The sequence below is a fragment of the Lutjanus erythropterus genome, chromosome 7 (genome assembly GCF_056507025.1).
Source record: "Lutjanus erythropterus isolate fLutEry1 chromosome 7, fLutEry1.hap2, whole genome shotgun sequence".
Classification (NCBI taxonomy): domain Eukaryota; kingdom Metazoa; phylum Chordata; class Actinopteri; order Lutjaniformes; family Lutjanidae; genus Lutjanus; species Lutjanus erythropterus.
This window is the reverse complement of record NC_139323.1, coordinates 25,629,707-25,648,675: the sequence shown is the minus strand read 5'-3', so window position 1 is coordinate 25,648,675 and position 18,969 is coordinate 25,629,707. Positions and strand designations below refer to the sequence as shown.

The following is an 18,969-nucleotide window of genomic DNA, read 5'->3' as shown; positions in this document are numbered from 1 at the left end:
TTAATCAGCATGCGAGAATGAGAACTGAGAAGTGGCTCAAGTTTTTTGTGTCATCATCCGTTTTCACATTTGGCCTGGGCATCCCTGGCCAAAACTTGTTTACCAACCACTCCACCTCAGGTTTCACCTGAAATGTTCATCATCAGTCAATTTCCAGCGCATGTTCTCACATTGATATTTTTTAGCAAGCAGTGTGATATCAGTTGTTTACAATTCCTCATTGCAGTGCACTTTTGTTTTCTTTATTTCTATTTGTTTTATCCTGTTATTGTAATGCACACTGACAAAAAACAAAAAAACAAAAACGACTGCTCCTCTTGAAGAATCTCACTAGAGGAGTCTCTGACTGATGATTCGACTCATCAACTTTCAGGGGGCAGCAGTGGTAATCCTAATTGCCCTATAGTTATCTTTTGTAGCAATAGTTGTTATTCAGTGGCACTGACTTCGTGGTCCAATAGTGTGTCACAGAAGTACTATCTGACAGTGATATTGAATAACTGCAGAGTTTGCCTTAGGTAATAGATTCCCAGACACTGTTCTATTTGCTTAACAGATAATGACACAGTGGACTGCTTGAATGTTTGATCATGCTTTGTCTAGCTGGGTTTTGAATGTGACATTTAACAGTATCTGCATGTGCAGTAGACTCAGTTTTGATGTGAATGTATTACACAGAGCTCATTCACATATTTATAAGGGGGAATTGTCTGGCGTGGAAAAATGCTCGCCCATTATGCCTCAGCAAAGGCTACCTCTTTATCCTCTCAGAATTCCAGCTCTCAACTTTTATTCAACCACTAATTTGTACAGCCCATTCATCTTTATTCACTCAAAGTCGAATTCATTCAGTCAATGTCAATTCTTGGGAAAAAAAAAAAAAAGAATCAATAATGTGAATTAATCCAGAGATTACTCGTGTAGAGCTTTGAAAGATTTTCTGTACATGAATTAGTTCTAGTGGATAGACCGGTGTTGACTTGTTCTCAAATTGAAATAAACAGCTTGTGAAATCTTGCACGTGTGAGGGACGGAAACAAGGGAAAAGAGGAGCCACAGCACAGACATTGTCTTTTCCTAGTTTCATATTGTGGGCTGCTTTTACTCAGCTGCATGTGAAATAAGTCAAAACCATTCAACCAAAGCCATTCCAGCACGGGTCACTTCATTTGTATGCACTGGCAGGGAGGAGGGCAGGTGCACCTTAAGGGGACCCAAAGCTGGAGGGGACAAGGTGATGCTGTACCAGGTTTGTAGTAATAACTGCTGTGGTAACAGAGAGGGGCCATTGATTTTATATGTAGTAGGGAGTCTGACAATTTCTTGCCGCTCCATCTTAGCGCCAGTGCAAAATGATATTGAAATAAAAAAAAAAAAAGAATCAGAATCAGAATAGATCAACTTCAAAGCGTCCACACTTGCAGCAAGATTTTGGTGCTTCTAATGGCTGTGGGATGGTTTTTATACTGTTCTCTGTGTCTGTGATGTTAGGTGTTGGTTTCAGCATTGGGTCTGTGTGGATTATAGCTAGAAGGCTTCAGATGTGTCCCACCGGCCACAGTCGACAGGATTATTTTAGGGATTAAGAGCCTGGTGCTCTGTACCTTAGTTGCACAGCACTACAGTATGTCCTCATTCTCCCTCTTTCTCTGCAACAACTCAACACCCCACCCCTAAAATACCAAACCTCCAGCAAGCATACACAAACCTGCCTCTGTGCTCAAGTGACATGGGGTATTAATTTTTTTTTATTTTTGTTAGAAAATACAGAACCAACAGAGTCATTCATGAGTTAGTTTGCTGGTCGTGTGTCAAAAAAACAAACCGGCTCCATCCTCCCTGTTAAAAATTAAGAAACTGCCTACTGACAAAAATTGCATATACTATAAATTATAAATCTGTCAGTTATGTGCAGAGTAATTGACCATTCATTTGTCAGAAAATAGTGAAAAATAATCTTTTCAGAGTTCAAGTGGAAGTCTTTTTTAGCAGCAGTCCTTGTCATTCATGTAACTATTTTCCCAAAAATATTGCTAATTTGTTGCTCTCTGAGTTTTATAAGCATACACCATCATTTTTCTGCATTTACTGTCCACACAGTGGTTCTGTTTACGTGTGCGCAAGTATCCTGGTTCTGAGGATTTTTCTTTGGTTTTGATTATAATGTTCACATGGAACATGCAAAACCTATTTCTGATCATCTGCAGTTGTATCTTGATCTCTCACCATCTCACTCTGTTCTGGTTTCTCCAAACCAGGATAAGGCCATATCCGTTTTTCTGGAATCAGGATATATGTTGTTTACATGCCCAGAACATAACCAGAATTCTTCAAAACTCTGATCATAACCAGAGTGCAGTCAGTGATAATACACAGTGACAGAAACAAAGACTTTTACTTTCCCCTCAGTACAAAATGTACTGTTTCATTGTTCAAGTGCAATGAAAAACACAGGGCGGTAAGTTATGTGTGCATGGATTGAGTTGGCGCCTCCAAGCACAGTTGCTATTTTGGTTCATCTAGGTGCAGTGGTGCAAAGTGCAAAAGGGCTGGCTGAAGGTTAATATAGATCGGAGGGTGCGGTGATTAATAAATATGGTTTCACATCACTGTTCTCATTGCTATGAAACAGCTGAGCCAGTCACAGCAGCACATGACGACAGTAGCTCGACAGAAAAAAAATCAGCTTTTCCAGGAAATCATGTTGTTGTCTGGATGGTGTAGAGCGATGCAATGTGAACACACAGCATCACAAATCTGCAGCAACAATTAATTAGTACAATGATGTTATAAATAAGTAATGTTTGGTGAAGCAGTTTATATGATCACATCAATCCAACGCTGTTTTTAGTCGTAATGGCACTGTTGCAAATGGTTACGCCATATCTTAAAGTGTTTCACAGCAGTACATAAAACATGAACAGCTGAACTGTTTTTTTTAAGTTGGAAAGGAGGCTGTGACGCACAGGATTAATAAGATCCAGTAATCTGATGTCTCCCAGATAAAAAGGCAGAACGCTGAGTTATAACAGACCCATCTGATGTGTGTAGAAGTCGTCAGGAGCTTGGTGATGTGTCTTTTCACGATCTAAACACAGTGGACAGCTGTGCGTAACGGCACTGTGTTCTGGCGCAAATCAGAACCTGCAGATTCATCAGCGTATCTGTCTTATTGCCTTCAGATGGCTGCAGGGATTTAATGTGAAGGAGAAGCTTTTCATAAAGCTGTGGACAACAGATACTCAGAATCACTCATGCTGAGTCAGAAACATTGGTTGTGTTTTAAATTAAAATGCTTTATTTACATGAAATAATTATTCTGCTATTACCGCTTATTTGTTGTAAGTATATAGTTTGCTCTTGTTGATAAAATCACCAACGAGGCAGCAGGTTGACGTTCCACCAGAAACAGATCAGATGGTGCTGAGACATCCACTCTCAGCACAGTCTTTCAGACGCATTTTCCACCAAAATACCAAAAACCTGCTATGTGCTCCTCGCACCTGCGGGCCGCATTCTCTGTTGCTTGGCACTCGGCGCCAGAGTATCACACAGATGGGCAAAGAATATTTCAAGGTTAGGAAAATACCAAACTGTTGGAGAATCGCTTATGAAAATAGGCCAATAATGTGTAAGAGGGTTATTGAAAAGGAGACTTCTTTTCACCAGATAGTGAGTAGAGGGTGCACAGGAGTGGATGTTCCTGACCCCTCCTACGCCCACAGAAATACTCAAGTCTCATCTCAACCTCATGACAGAGTAAAAATGATTCCTGTCAGTCCACAGTCCACACACAACATTACACACCTACATATGAAAAACGGACCTATTGTTATTATGAATCCCACTCCAGTTGTTAACTTTGCAATATTACAATATGTTAAACTAGGTTACACTAGCTTTATTATCTCCACCAGGCTTAAAATTAAAAAATAAACATAATTGAAATTTGTTACAGTCACTGACATAAAATGTATTATCAAAATAGAGATGCTCAAATACTTTTTTCAGTTCCAACCCGAAACCTGAATTTAGATATCTGCAGATGCCAATCCTACTGTATACTGATATTATTATTATTATTATTATTATTATTATTATTATTATTATTATTATTATTATTATTTCAGGTAGTAGCAGTAAGGTTATGAAAACTACAAGTACATATCTAAATAACAACGGAGGACTTGAATACATGAATGAATACACCAATACTGACCCCCGATACTGGCATTGGATAGGATTGGTGCATCTCTATAATTGAATTACAGTTACTAATCAAAGTATTGTGGATTACAAAGGAGTAAAAGGGAGAATTTAACCAGCTTTGTTGGTTCAGAGACATAAACTGATTATCTTTTTTTTTTTGGTCAAAATGAGCAATTAAAATATGTCAACTGTGATGGTAATTTTTCACTGTTTTCTGACTATTTCTAGACCTAATGACATCAGCAAGAAAGTAATAGGCAGAATAACTGATAATGAAAATGTGTTCATTAAATACAGATTACCCTTGGTACATGTAACACCCTCCTTTATTTCCATCATTCCTGCTGTTCTTTAATGTGACTAATGAAGCAGTTTTACCTCAGCAATCTAAAAAAAGACTTCACATCAGAGAAGACCTCGGATTTTCACGCCGCGGTCTCACCTAGCCTCCTTTCACTAGTGCTTCAACATCCAGTCAGTCAGTGTGAAATGCATTTTCTCATTTGAGGATTCATTGGACAGCTGAGCTCTGTTGAGGGCAGTGAGTCGTCGTAAAGGTTGTAGAGCGTACAGTGCAGGTACAGTCATCACAGCATCTCTCTCTTTATGTGTGAAAGGCCTAGAATGGAACGGAACATCTGCCCCTGACTTCTCGATTAAAAGGTTTTCCTCATCCGTTTTTATGGCTGTATCACACTCTCTCATTATACTCTTCAAAACACTTATTTCATTCAAGCCGGTTAAGTGGGTGCTGCTATTAACCGAAACACAAAAGCACTGTCTTTAAGCAGATGTTCCACTGCAATGATATTGTACACCACTAAATTTCTGAGTAGTAGTAGTAGCTCGGACTGGTAAATGAAATATTCCAGGTGGTCTTCTCAGTAGCTGATCTTTGATTTATGCTTCAGTGATTAAGTGTCATTCAGCGTGCCGAAGGACAGAAATGATACAGGGCTGTCTGTTTTGATAGATTTTAGTATGGAGTGTTGCTTTATTCGAATGATGACAGATGTGACCAATATGTGTCAGACAAGCTGTGGTTGGAGGTGGAATTTTTCAGATATTTTCCCTTGTTGTAGTAAAGAAGATCGTATCACTATCGTGTTGTCCTCTTCTCATTTCTTAAAGGTCCAGTGTGTAAGATTTATGGGCAGATTACATTAAACGAGGGGTCTAATAATTATAGTATGTTTTCATTGGTGTGTAATTACCTAAAAATAGGAATAATTGTGTTTTTATAATTCCTTAACATGAGCTGTTTTATATCTACGTATGTATGTTTTCATGTTTCTAGAGGTGACACAGTTCTCCAATTCCACGATTCAATTCGACTTTTGATTTTAAAGTCACGATTCAATTTGAGTTTTAATTTAACCTTTTTTTTCCAGCATTGATGGCTGTGCCATTGTTAAACAATTGAGTCCTCACTTGCAGAAAGCCGCCAGCCTCCCTTTAGCAAAGATGGCCTTGTGGGTAGCCTGAGCCCTAACATGTGACTGAAAGGCCGTGTATTGGGTTTGCTGACACAAAAGAGAAATAGAAGTTCATGTTCATGCAATGTTACTATGGCATCAAATAAAACCAGTGGAAACATTGAGGTATGTACTCACAGTATCAGCGGTGTACTGTGGGGTACAATCCACTCTGGGTGCCAGCTATTGTTTGTGAATTGTAATTGTAACGCCCCTGGTTTCTACAATAACACAAAATGTACAAACACTGGCTTTAGACATGGTGTTTCATTTTTGTTTTGTGTCCGCTGTAGGTTTTCCTACGTGTTTGCTGCTGCAAGCTCACCACTAGATGCACCTAAATGTTGCACACTGGTCCTTTAAGACTTTTTTTTTTCCAGAATTATACAAAGTTTCGACTTATAGTAAACTGCATAGCTGGGCGTGGCCTGGGTTGCCATAGTAACAATGCACACTGTCTCTGTAACATGACTGTAACCCATCGTGTGACATCAGTTCTGTCAGCTGACACTTTGTATTGAAGAATAAATGGACTAATGACACAGCAGAAAACACAGGTGGTCTTAATAATGGTAATTACAGCTCAGTTCCATTAAGCGTCTCAGAAACAGTGACAGTGAACCAGCAGGTACAATAGAACGACCTCCCATAAGTTGAATGCAACAGTCATTAATGCACCTGTGAGTTTTCCGGTATGACATGTCAAAATGTCTGCTGTGCAACTGGCCCACCAGCCTTCAGTACGCTTTATATGGAAATTTGTTTTAGCATCTTTCAACTTGTTGTTTTGTTTTTACAGCCTGCATCTTTATTGTTTTTGTTCAGTGTCACAGCTGCAAAAACCCTTTTGCTTTTAGACTTCTCATGTTGCTTCGTGTCTGCTGGATGCCTAACTGTTCACTAGCATGTTCACCACAACAACTTTGTTGGCCCAAAAAAGTTTTTGTCGTTTTTAGGTAAATCATTGGTGGTTGAAGGTGTCTTTTACATATATTTGCAAAAATGCTAATGATATAGGAGGGGAAAAACAAGATCCCATGGGCCTTATTCAGCATTTCACTTGAGGCAAAAAACATATAAGGCTGAATCTCAAATCTCAAAATAGGTGGAAGTGATTTCCTCTTAGTATGAGTGAGGAAAAACATATAGTGAGCTTACACGGGGTCTGCATAGCTTAAAGTTTTAACGTCCTCTGTGTTTATTATATAACGGTTACATAACAACATATCTCAGACTACAGAGGGACCCATCCAGAAGTGTATTCACTTCTTCTGCCAAATGTGGAGGAAAAAAAAACTGCTGAATGTGAACTACACGACTGTGAAACATTGAAATATGTTTGGAAGACGAGATCTGTGGAGTTGGTGCCAGGGAGAATATTTACACTTGAGGAACCTGGAAAACAATTTTTATAAAGCGAATAAGAATCTGGGTCAGAATGATGCCCCAGTGTTAATTATGGCATCCGATCAAAGAGCTTGAATGAGTTTGGCTAAACGGATTACAATCTGCTTCTCTTACCAGCTGCCATACTGTAATTAATGGTTTGTCATCACTCTCCATTCATGTGAGGTATTCAAACACCAGCTTATCACTTTCCTTTTTTTGCACATTGTGCATAATCACTGGGGTTTGAATTGAACTCTGTTATTTGTGAGCCAAAATATATTTTAAAAAAGGCTTGTAATGAGCCTGGTTTCTCTGCAGTCACTCGTCAGAAGCAGGGATAAATAAAAGTATCAATTAGTGCATGTTTCGGGTGTCAAAGCTGCTTCAGACTGGATGCTCTGAGGTCTGTGGAATAATTACCTGAGCTTTGTATAAACCATAGGAAGTCTGAATCCTGGTGGGCTCCTGGAGAAAAGGGGCTTGATGAAAGCAAAGCCCACCTTAGGATTTATTCATTTTGAGCCCTTATGCCTGAGTCAGTGAATAAACAAGAGAAATGTGGTAGAAGAAAGAACTAGCTGAAAACATGACTTGAAAAGCATGTTGTTTTAACATCTATATATTCCAAAATGACTTTTGTCACAGCGTGGAATGAAAGAACAAAATATAAAATTTCCTCTGGGAAATTGAGAGAAATAGAGAAAAAGGACCTACTCAAGCCAACTTCTTAAAATATCTTAAAACACAGGAATGTAATCACTAAAGTCCTTGCTTTTCACTGGCATTAAGAAGGATCTGCTCTGGCTTTCGTTTATCTGTAAAGATGACAAGCAAATGAAATAGTCCAGTTAAATTATCTTGATGACACACCACCTCTTTGTCTAGTAAAAACAAGCATCGTTCAAAGTGATACAGAAGTTACTTTGTAGTAATCCTTAGAGAGGTTGAACCAAGTTATTGTTTTGCAACATAATACAACGTTAGGTCTTAATGGGTCTCTCCTGCAACGTGATTGGATGTTGTCAGACCAACAAAGTGGATCTAGAGATTGTGGAAAATTAAGTGTCGACTTACTGAGAATGAATAATGTTAACGTTAGTTTTTTCTGTTAATGAAGGGAATTAATTCATTCGTGGCGCACTTTTTAAATTGCATACTTTTATTTCTTAAAGCTTGTAAGAGTAAGGTATCAAATATTTTCAAGTCAAAAGGCTCACGGCCAAGTGGCATCACTAGTCACTGGCATTGAAGTCCAAGTTGAGTTGAGCTGGGTCTTGAGTCAGAAAATTTGTGACTCGAGTCCACACCTCTGTGTTAAATTTTTGGTGTTTGGCGACTGCAGTCATCCAAACTGTGACGATTAATTGAGTAGTTGTCAAATTTTAAATTAATCAAAAACTATTTTGATTGATTAATCTGTATTTTTTTTTTTTAATTCTCTGATTTCAGCCCCTTAAATGTGAATATTTTCTGGTTTCTGTGCTCCTCTATGACAGCAAACTGAATATCTTTTTCAGTTGTAGACAAAACAAGACATTTAAGGATGTCACCTTGGGTTTTGGGAAACAGGAATCAACATTTTTCACCATTTTCTGACATTTTATGGACCAAAAAACTGATCAGTTAATTGAGAAAATGACTGACAGATAAATTGATAATGAAAATAATTGTTAGTTGCAGCCCTAGTAGACACCGACAGAAGTGATTTTCCAGAGTTTGATGATGTTTCAGGCAGATTTAAGCCTCCTGACAATTATGACTACACTTTTTCTTTCAATTTTTTTGCAGTGAGTCTACACTGCGTTAAATTGGTTGATATCCCAGCCAGTCAAAATGGCTTGGTCTAGCAGCAGCCTAAATCTGCCACACTGGGTTGTCAAACTCGTGCCAGACTTGTGATGAGTTTCCATGTAGTTCCTATTCAAGACACAGAGGAAGCAGCCACGGTAAACAACAACAACAACACCTGAGACAAACCGCTAATGTAAAAATGGCCTGTTTTGACACACAGCTTTGTGAAGAGGTGTATAGATACGGGCATCTGTATGGCTCCTTGGTGTGAGATTACAGACACAGTGAGATAACAATAATAATTTCTGGAGGGAGAATGTGAAGACACTCAATGGTGATAAGCAAACTGCAAAAACAGCAAAAGAGCATCAAGGACCGGTTCATCAAGATGAAGAAAAATGTCAAGACTCCAAGTAGAGATCCTGTCTGGGTGAAGTGTCCTCCAGCCATACTTCTGGCACTTGTGCGCTTTGTTAAAGTGATACTTCGTCCCAAATCTATCCTTGAAAGGTTGCTGTTAAAAGTTTGTTATTTCCTTCCTCTCGGGGAGCAGTAGCTGTGGTCAGCAGTTTGTGTAACCACATTACAGCAAAACTATGAGCGCTTGGAACAAACCGATCACACGAACGGACAGCTGAGAAGCAGGTTGTGCTGCAGGAGTGATTTGAGACCTTTTGATAATTTTTCAAACCGCTGAAGTAGATTGTAACTGACATATTCCAGCTGACCACAGCTTCTGATCTCTTTTGATGGAGTACACTTTTTTAACGGCCACTTTCCAGCCCACATCCAGTGAATATTTGATTCTGTAAGGACAATTTTGGGCGAGAAAACAGAGAAATCAATAGCAGGTACTGGAGAAAACATTTTTTTATGTTTACCCTGTTTTACAAGGATATAATGATGAAAGCCCAGCAAGTTGTTGACAAGTTGTTCACATCAGTGGTTGTGGGCTGGAAACAGGTGCATTGTGCGTTAATGTTCAGGCCTTAAGCCGGCACTCTCAGCAGTCCAACAAAAGTGTGTTAAATTATTAGTCACTGAAGGCCTGTGATCACTGAGGTAGGCAGTGAGCCTTGCTACACTTTAAAGCTGTTTCTCTCAAAGGTAAAACATGCATTTAAAATGAGCTTTATTTTAATACATTTTTACATAGGTCATGGCCATGGAGTCTTAAAATCTGGAGAGCTAAATTTGCTCTTGAAGCCCATAGATCTACTATTATGTCAAAGCAGTAGATAAATAATTCACAAATTCAAGTGCAAAGATCAGGTGCAGCCGTGTTTTGTTGGAAAAAAAAGCAAAAAAGCAGTGAAACTTGCCTTGAGGCTCCTTCAGTAAATCTTGCCTAAGGGCCAGGAGCACTACGGCTCAGGTGGTCAATGGGCTAACTAACGGACAGGTCCGTGTGGACTCTCCAGAGGAGCTGGACTTCTCTCTTGTGTTGTTTTTATTACTATCCATTCTCCATTGTTTGCCACTTTATTTGTCACAATACCTCCAGGGCAGCGCCTTCTCGAAGGGGAGACCAGCTTGGACTAGACCATTGTCCTCTACCCGCCTTTCTGACAGACACTTTCTTGGCATAGAGGGTGAGGAGCTTTGTGGTTAGTGCCAAACTGATTTCCTCGGTGGCTTTATTTCTGGTGCTGGCAGTCTGCATGGCGTGTTGACGACAGCTAAAGAGCCAAACTTGATTGCCTCTTTGCCTACTCATTATTACAGTATTTGTCACAGAATATGATGCGATTTTCTAAGTCCAAACAGCTCTGCAGTGATAAGTAAAACAACTGCCTTCTGACAGTGGTGACCCTGGTCTCACCATGTTGTATAATTTACTGACCCTTTGTCTCTGTACAATTAACTTTCAAAAGTAAATTGCGTTGGCCTTCATGATCAGTGTACTGTCCTAGAATACATCCCATTCAGAGCCAGGGATGTTTGATTTTTTGTGGTTGGACCGAGGCCTATACTTTGCTCACCAGATGTTTGGGTAGCTCTCGATGATCACTTTGAAAAGCTACATGCATATACAGCCAGGAGCAAAGGCACACACAATGGAGAGTTTCTCAGCTCTCTGATAAGCCAGTGTTAGCTCAGCTAGCTACAACACAAGTTCAACAAAAACTTGTTCAAAAAAGGCCACAAATGTACTACTAGTGATTGTCAAAGCTGCAGCGAACTCAGCGTCTTTCTCCATGAACATGGATAGTCTGACAGAAGCTGCCCATGGTTTGTTGCCCACATCACGTGTAGCCACGCCCCTTACCGTGGATGTCCTGTGCTCCCTCACCCCGCCCTCCTCTTAACTCCACTTAGGCTCAGACCTGGCACAAAATTAGAGATTATGTATGTATCAGGGCATGGAGAAAAAAAGTGAACAAAGACACAGACCATGTAGTCACTTTTCATGTCAAGACCACACTAAGCAAATTAATAATTTTTTTTCCCCACAGTGATGCTGGAGGGCAATAAAACACTGCGGCCTGTGTGCCTAAACAGGCAAATATGAACAATGCAAAGTAAACGCGGGATTTCCTGGTCCTACAAGCGCTCACTTGCAGAAATCTCACAACATGCGCTCCTTCTGCACCAGTTGCGAATCTCCACCCTTCTTTGACCCGTAGTTCCAATCCTTCCAGTCTGTAGCCCTTCAACGCATAATCAACACCCAGATAGCAAGATGCACTGAGTACAGTGTCGAGGTCAGCAATGATGCCCAAATTGCTCCAAGGGGAATCTTTTTCAATAGATTTATGTGTCTCTGCGATGTGATCTGTCTGACAGTGTTGTGTCTGAAGTACAGTACTTTGCTCTTAGTGTTTTGTGACAGATGGTCTTAAGATTCTTCTGTTACCGTTAAAAACACTCAGACAACTATGTAAAATGTTTGGTTAACACAACCCCTGGCCAGGAGTTATAAATGTGAAGAAAAAGTCAGCCTACAGGGTCCTTCACTTCCTTTCAGTCCTGTGCACCTTTGGTTTGATGTATCCTGTGTTTTGAGCCATTTTCTGTCCACCTCATACACTGCATTTTTATACACTTGTGTGTTTTTGAGTGGCCACTGAACTCACTGTGCATTCAACTCCTTTGAACAGACTTGTATTTTGTAAGTCGCAGTTCAAAGGTCTTCATACTCAGTTAAAACTTAAGCCTCTGAAGCCTTTGAAAGGTTAACATCCCTATTACGACAACACAGAACTAGTGAAAGTGGAGCTAGATATTTTCTTTAAAAGTTATTTCTTATATTGCAGTGACCAGGGCCGGATGTTTGAGACGAAAACATTTTTGAAAATATAAACCTCAAATACTGTGAAGCCACTGAATGATCTGCCTGAATATAAATATCTAAGTCTGCTAAACCAGACATTTGACTTGTTGATGAAAACAATAACAAAGAAATTCACTTTCACCAAATGTCTTTGCCCATTTAGAAGGTCCAACAACAATAGCACACTCATCCTTACACAACTATTCCCCATGGTTCTGGGTATTTTAGTCTTAAGTGAAATCGAATCATATAGCAGCTATAACAGGTTGAGTCACACTCACCTACTGAGATTTTTGTGTTTTATTTTAAGACTCGCATTCTGATATATCTAACATTTGTGCCTATAAGTAATTCAAAAACATCTACTTTATTCAGCTGTTCAGTGAACAAGCATTTCTCCAGTGCTAATTGGAGTGTCTCGTGTCTCTGTAGGTGCTACCTGTTGGATGGGATCTCTAAAGGAGCCTGGCTGAACCGCTCAAGCATCATTTTTGCAGGGAACGACAAGTGGTCTGTGGACCCACGTGTGTCCATCGTGTCCAGCGTCGGAGACAAACATGAGTACAGCCTCCAGATACAAAAAGTGGATGTAACTGATGACGGCCAGTACACGTGCTCCATTCAGAGTGAGCGTAACCCGCGGCCAAAGCTCCTCAACCTTATTGTAAAAGGTGCGTATGCTCGTTATTCTGGACAGGCACTTGTATGCTTGTGTGTCCTTTTCTATGAATATAACTGTATTACATAATAATTGGAATGATTTAGCCCATTTTCATCAGTAGTTACTGGTGGATTTCAGTTGTCTGAACCCATTTGTGGTATTATTGTTACTTAATTGGTTGGTGTGACATTTCAAGGATACCTGCTTTGTACTTTTATATCTGATTTCTGTCCTCTGCCTTTTTGTCATCTAACATCTTGTTTTTTTACTTATTACACGGATCATTTAGCCAACATGATTTCGGTAGTGACAATATTTGTGTCTTGTCCGTATACCTCATGGTCACAGGTGTACGTGGCACCATCTGTGCTTTAAAAATGATTGTTGTTCTCCTATACTCGGGAGTAAGAACAAGAGCTTGAGTCATTCTGCCGCTTTGTGTAAAACAATAAGACAAAAATCTTTTCAACAGAACAGAAATTTCTTCTTTTTAAGGGTACACTTTATGCCTGTAGGCTATGCAACAAAAAGTAGAATCTTGTTGGTTTAAATGACTGGAGGCAGACTGTGTACGAAGCTTTAATCAAGCCTCTGTGGGTTTTGTCACAGCAGGTAACAAGATAAGATGTGATTCTTAGGACTCCTAAATGAATTTTGCTTAGTTAGTTGGTACACTGTGCATGCCATCGTATTGGTTAACAGGTGTTAAAGCTTTGAATTTCAGGCCTTTAACGTAATAAAACTGCCACTGAGCTCTTGAGAGGCTGTCTAAATCGGGCTTCATCTTGAGCATCTCTATGTCTAACAAGGTCAGTAGGTGTATCTGTGTTTTATGGGGCATTAAGTAGGCTGTTGTGGGCACAGAGAGCTAACAGACGACAGTTCCCTAATTGTTTCTTGTTGAAGTAATAGGGTGGTAGCTGAGGATTAGCAGCAAGAAAACAGCCCTGCTGAAAATCCATCTTCCAAATGCCATGTTCTATTTCTTTAATAGGCTGATGCAAAGATTCCTGAACGGTCCACTTGGCTCTGCATATGTTTAGTTTGAAATATTAACGAGGATGTGATGTTATTAGTTAACCTGTCAAATGAAAACACACTTTTTTACCTCATCTTTTTAATTCCTGCCTTTATTTCACAGCACAGTGTGATACCCTGGCTGTTAACGCCCTTGTTGTATCCCTGAGCAGGAATCAGATGTATTACAAGTCCATATGAAATTATTCTGTTTTCAAGTCGCAGTTAGGATTCATTTCAAAGAAACATAATGTTGTAATATATGCATACTTTCACACAGGCAGCATCGTTTTATTAGAAGAGTTAAGGGTCAGACACACTGCTTGTAGAAGTCTGAGCTGTTATATGTGAAATGTGAAAGTGGGAACAGCTCTCCAGCTGGCATTGCTGTTATGACATACGGAGTGAGCTTAGGAAAGTTATTTTAGAGGTGTGATCATACCTGCAGTGTGTTTGGTTTGCTCTAAACAATAAATGGAAGTATTTGCTTTGCCTTGATCCACATCAAGTACAAAAACACTGGAGTTTGTCGAGGGGGTGAACAGAATAGTCAAAACAATTCAGCATTCACGTTCTCAGGAATTCTGTCCTGTTAAGAAAACAAGCAAATAACACAACTTGTGCCCTCAAATTATTTTGTTATTGAAGATTTTTTAAGCTGCTGGCTATGACATGTCAGCATCCATCTTCTCACGCTATACTCCTAAAATGAGTGGGTATATCGTGGTGCCGTTGCCTCGATTAAACATGCCCTGAATGCCTTTTGAATGATTGTGGCTGTTTATGAGCTTGTCTATTAAACTGGCACGCACATGACTGATGATAAGAGTGCAGCTCACCTCATTCACCTTAGAAACGGTTAACAAGCCTGTCCTGTTATCAGAGGGTCACAGAATTAAACTCTCTCTGTAATTTGGAAGTATCCTTGATTAAGACTTATTTGTTGTTTATGTAGATGCACATTAACTCAGTGACTAAAATATAAATGCAGTTCTCTATCAGCTCTTGTCAGCTTGTCAGAGGACCGTGGTGCTTTGCAGTAATAGCGACTGTCCCATAGCAGAAAGGTCGCAAGGGCAACACTCTGCCACTGCCAATGTGTCCATCAACTGCCTTACGTCTTGTTAAAGTTTCCTCAAGCAAGCAGCCCTTCCTTTTGAGCCTTTCTTTTCCTTTTGTCCTTGTTTCCTCCTTGTGAATGGATAAGTCACTCTCCCAGAAGCCACACATTCAGCTTAAACAGATTCATCCAATCAGCATTGGCCTCCATACTGACTTTATTCAGTGGACTCGGTATTAGCCAGATCTGACTGATACACAGTAAATAGCTTGTGCTCAGATACTGCTATTACTCTTCACATCCTGCATGTGCTTTACAATAAATGCAATTTAATGCAAAGGCATAAGCAGGCCTTTACTGTGAAACTGTAAGTGCTGGCTATGCAATTTGTGGTTAGGTAACCAAAGCCAAAGGTGGGTACAGTACTGAATATCTATACTCAAGTAAAAGTGTCAACAAATGTCTGTATACAGAGCTATTAAAAAGCAATTTTTTTGTCCTCAATCAAAAATAATAGGCTCTTTTGTTGACCACACCTCTGTGACCTCTCAAGCTCTGTGATAATGAATCCTTATGAGTGTCTATAAGTTTACTCTGTTGGGTTGTTAAGAAAAAAATGTTAGAAATGAGACATGTATCAAAGGTAAAGATTGAAAAAATGGATACAATTATGAATGATTTTAAAGATTGGAAATAATCAGTTACTCTTTTGTGAAATGCACGTGTGCACAGGCTGGGGGAGGGCTCAGTTTTTCATAAATTGAAGTGGGGGGGCTCTTAGGAAAAAAGGTTGGGGACCTCTGTTTTACAGCACACCCATTAAAAAGCCCAACAGACTATTAGGATACAGTACATCAATGTCAATAACATCAAAGATCAAAGTGGGACATGAAGAAAACCTTAGTTCACCAGCTACGTTTTCACCTGCAGTATGTGCGACATACTTTAGTGTGCTTGCAGAGGTTAGAAGTTTTAGAGGTTTTAGAGAAAAAGTGGAGATTTCACTGTTTTCCTGGAGGCACTTCCTTATGCAACTGTTGTTTATTTCTGATTTTGTTATAAGAAGTGTGGCCAGATGTGGCCAGGGATTGTGGCCGAAAGCTGCCTCTTGTTCTGCGTTTTTCTCTGTCATCATCAAAAGACAGATGGTGCTTCGATTTTCTTCCGGGCAGATAGCAACTTGTGGAGTTGCTCCTCAGGTGCTCTCACCCTACACTTTATCCCTGTATTTAGAGCAGACATGTTTTAACAAAGTTATTTGGCATATCTAGTGAAGTAGATTATTGGCTCAAAGCTATACGTGAAGAAAGAGTAGCAGTACAGTTAAAAAAAGGAGAATGAAAAGTACTCACTCCTTAAAAAATACTTTTTTTAAACTCATGCATCGTCATCTGCATTAACTTGTTAACTTGCTAGATTTTATCATGTTTAAGAAAGATCAAAAAAGGAGAATGCCTTAGAAAAACAGTAATGGTATCAGCACTTTGTAACAACAGATTTGTTTAGGCATCAGGAGAGAAAAAGTCATATACAGCTGAGGACAAAATTATTAGCCTCCCTATGAAATTTAAAGTTTTTTTTTTCAAAATGTTCCTAAGTGCTTTTTTAACAGAGCAGTGAATTTTCAACATAACATTTCTAAACATAGTTTTCTTTAGAAAGCATTATTTTTTTCTATTTGCACACAGTAACAAAATTTTTTTCAGAAAAAAAAAATACAAGGGTCAATATCATTAGCCTCCTTAAGAACTGACCTTTTTATTGAGCCATAGCACAAACCAGTGTTGTGCAATGTGGGCTTTAACTTTGTAATGCTCAAAGCTTGTAAAATCAAGTTAAAACTGAGGGTTATCTTCCAATTTACACACAGTATAAAAACTTCAGTAAGGGTTTGAGCTGTCACTTGAGAAAGCATCATGCCAAAAACAAAAGAAATCGGTTTAGACTTGAGAAAAAGAATTGTTGATGCTCACAAAGCAGGAGAAGGATATACAAAGTTATAACAGCGCTTCCAAGTGTCAAAAACTGGAGTGAAAAGTATCATCAAGAAATTCGAAGAGAGACACACAGTACAGAACAAGCCTGGCAGAGGTAGGAAGAGAAAGATTTCAAAGACTCTGGAAAGAAAACTAGTGAGAGATGTGTCTAAAGACCCCAGAACAACTGCCAAGACATGAGTGAATGATTTAGCCAAGTCGGGAATTGTAGTCTCAAAGAAGACGATAACTAGAGACCTGCACAGGAATGGACTGCAAGGTTGCAGACTCAGAAAATATCCACTTCTGCAGAAGAGACAGCTTCAAGCCAGACTGAAGTATGCTAAGGACAACCTGGAGGAAGATTATACATACTGGAAGTGTGTCCTTTGGTCAGATGAGACAAAACTAGAGCTCTTTGGCCATAGAGACGTTGCTTATGTTTGGAGAAAGAAAGGAGAGGCCTGGAGTGAACTGAAGACCAAGGTCCATGCCAGAAGACCATAAAATCTGGAGGATCTTGAGAGATTCGCCAAAGGAAGGATGAACTGGGATTCCTCAGGAGACGTGTCTGAGACTTGTTGAAAACTACAACAAATGACTGCAGGCTGTTATCCAGCAAAAACGATACACAATTGACTATTAGCATCAAACAAATAATTTTGTTTCTGTGTGCAAAGTAAAATAATATAAGCATTCAAAATAAAACTAGGATGTTTGGAAAAGCTGTGTTAAAAATTCCTTGCTCTGTTTAACAGCACTTGGGAAATATATATATTAAAAAAAAAAGAAGACATTTTCATAGGGGGGCTAATAATTTTGTCTTCATCTGCACATGTTTGGGTTGGGCTGATAGATGATAACATCATCCATTGCAATACCAGACCATCATCAACCACTGACACCTCTACCATCATAATCTTGTGATTTAAAAGTGCAAGAACTGATGAATACATATTTTAAGGAGTGTCAGACAGAGAGAGCAAATGAAGAATGGGTTTATTACAATAGCACCTTGCACCTGATTTACTAAATGACAAACAGCATAAAGTACTGGCCAATTTGTAAATAATATCTAACATACAAAAGGCATAAAGCGTATATATAACAATATCAATGATATCATTGTCCATCATGATGCTTCAATATGCATATCGTCATTTTCACCTTGGTAGACATCACCCAGAAGTTATGGAAGTTAGGTCCAGTTATTATGAAATGCCCTAAGAGGGTTAAAATGAAGTCTAACTGCAAGTCCAGTGTTTATGATACGAAACTCCTCGGATGTATTATTCATCAGTATTGGCTATATAAGGCACCGTCCATGTCCACTTCTTTGTTTACTCTAACTTATTGTGCTCCAGCTGTCAAAATGGCCCCATTCTTCCTGATGTACTGTCTTGAGAGTGAGTGAACTGTGGAGTGGCTGAGGTACAATTAACGACATTCACAGTGACAGAAAGCAGAGCTGCTTTGGCTTAAACAAACTGTCACTTCGCTTCTGCTTCGCCACATTTTACAGGTACACAGTGCCTGTAAATATACATGTGATAAACCACAGTCAGCTGCTTGGCAAGCAGTAACGGTCACTACAGGACCATCATGTTTTTGTAGATGTTAGCTTTCTGAGGAACATTCTGTAATGGGAATCTTACCAGGGGTGTTTCGGGTCATGGCAGCTCCTCACCACTGGCCATATGGCCACAATCAAACCGGAGCTAATGTGCCAGCTGTCAGCTGTATAATATGTTTTGCAGTGCCCAGAATTCCTGATGGATGTGACCTAGCGGCTAAGATTTGGCAACAGCTTGACATACAAATACCAATTGTTGTTCTGCAGTTCACAAATGTTACATGTTGGTAATTACAGTCAGAGAGTTCTATCACTTATACTCCGAGACAGATGTTTTTATTCCACAGAAGCAGGCTGAATTTGGTTAAATAAAGCCTATAAATAACTTCTTGTTTTGTAACACCTGATCAACAGCTTCATAGCACGTTTACAGTCAAGAGTCTTGACTGGACAGTGATACAAGAAGACAAAAATATCATATAGTGAGTGATAACAACAGAAAGAGATGTGGCCAGTATCTCTTTGGCTAAAAGGACAGTTCATC

At 39.4% G+C, this 18,969-nt stretch overlaps 1 protein-coding gene across 2 annotated transcripts in view; it reads left to right on the top strand.

Moving 5' to 3' along the window:
* Window positions 1-18,969, top strand: part of negr1 (neuronal growth regulator 1) — a 191,946-nt gene that overhangs the window by 46,653 nt on the left and 126,324 nt on the right. For both annotated transcript variants that reach the window (XM_084723313.1, XM_084723314.1), the window contains exon 2: window positions 12,571-12,809. In XM_084723313.1, coding sequence (XP_084579439.1) covers window positions 12,571-12,809 — 239 coding nt within the window. The remainder of the gene's footprint in view (window positions 1-12,570; window positions 12,810-18,969) is intronic.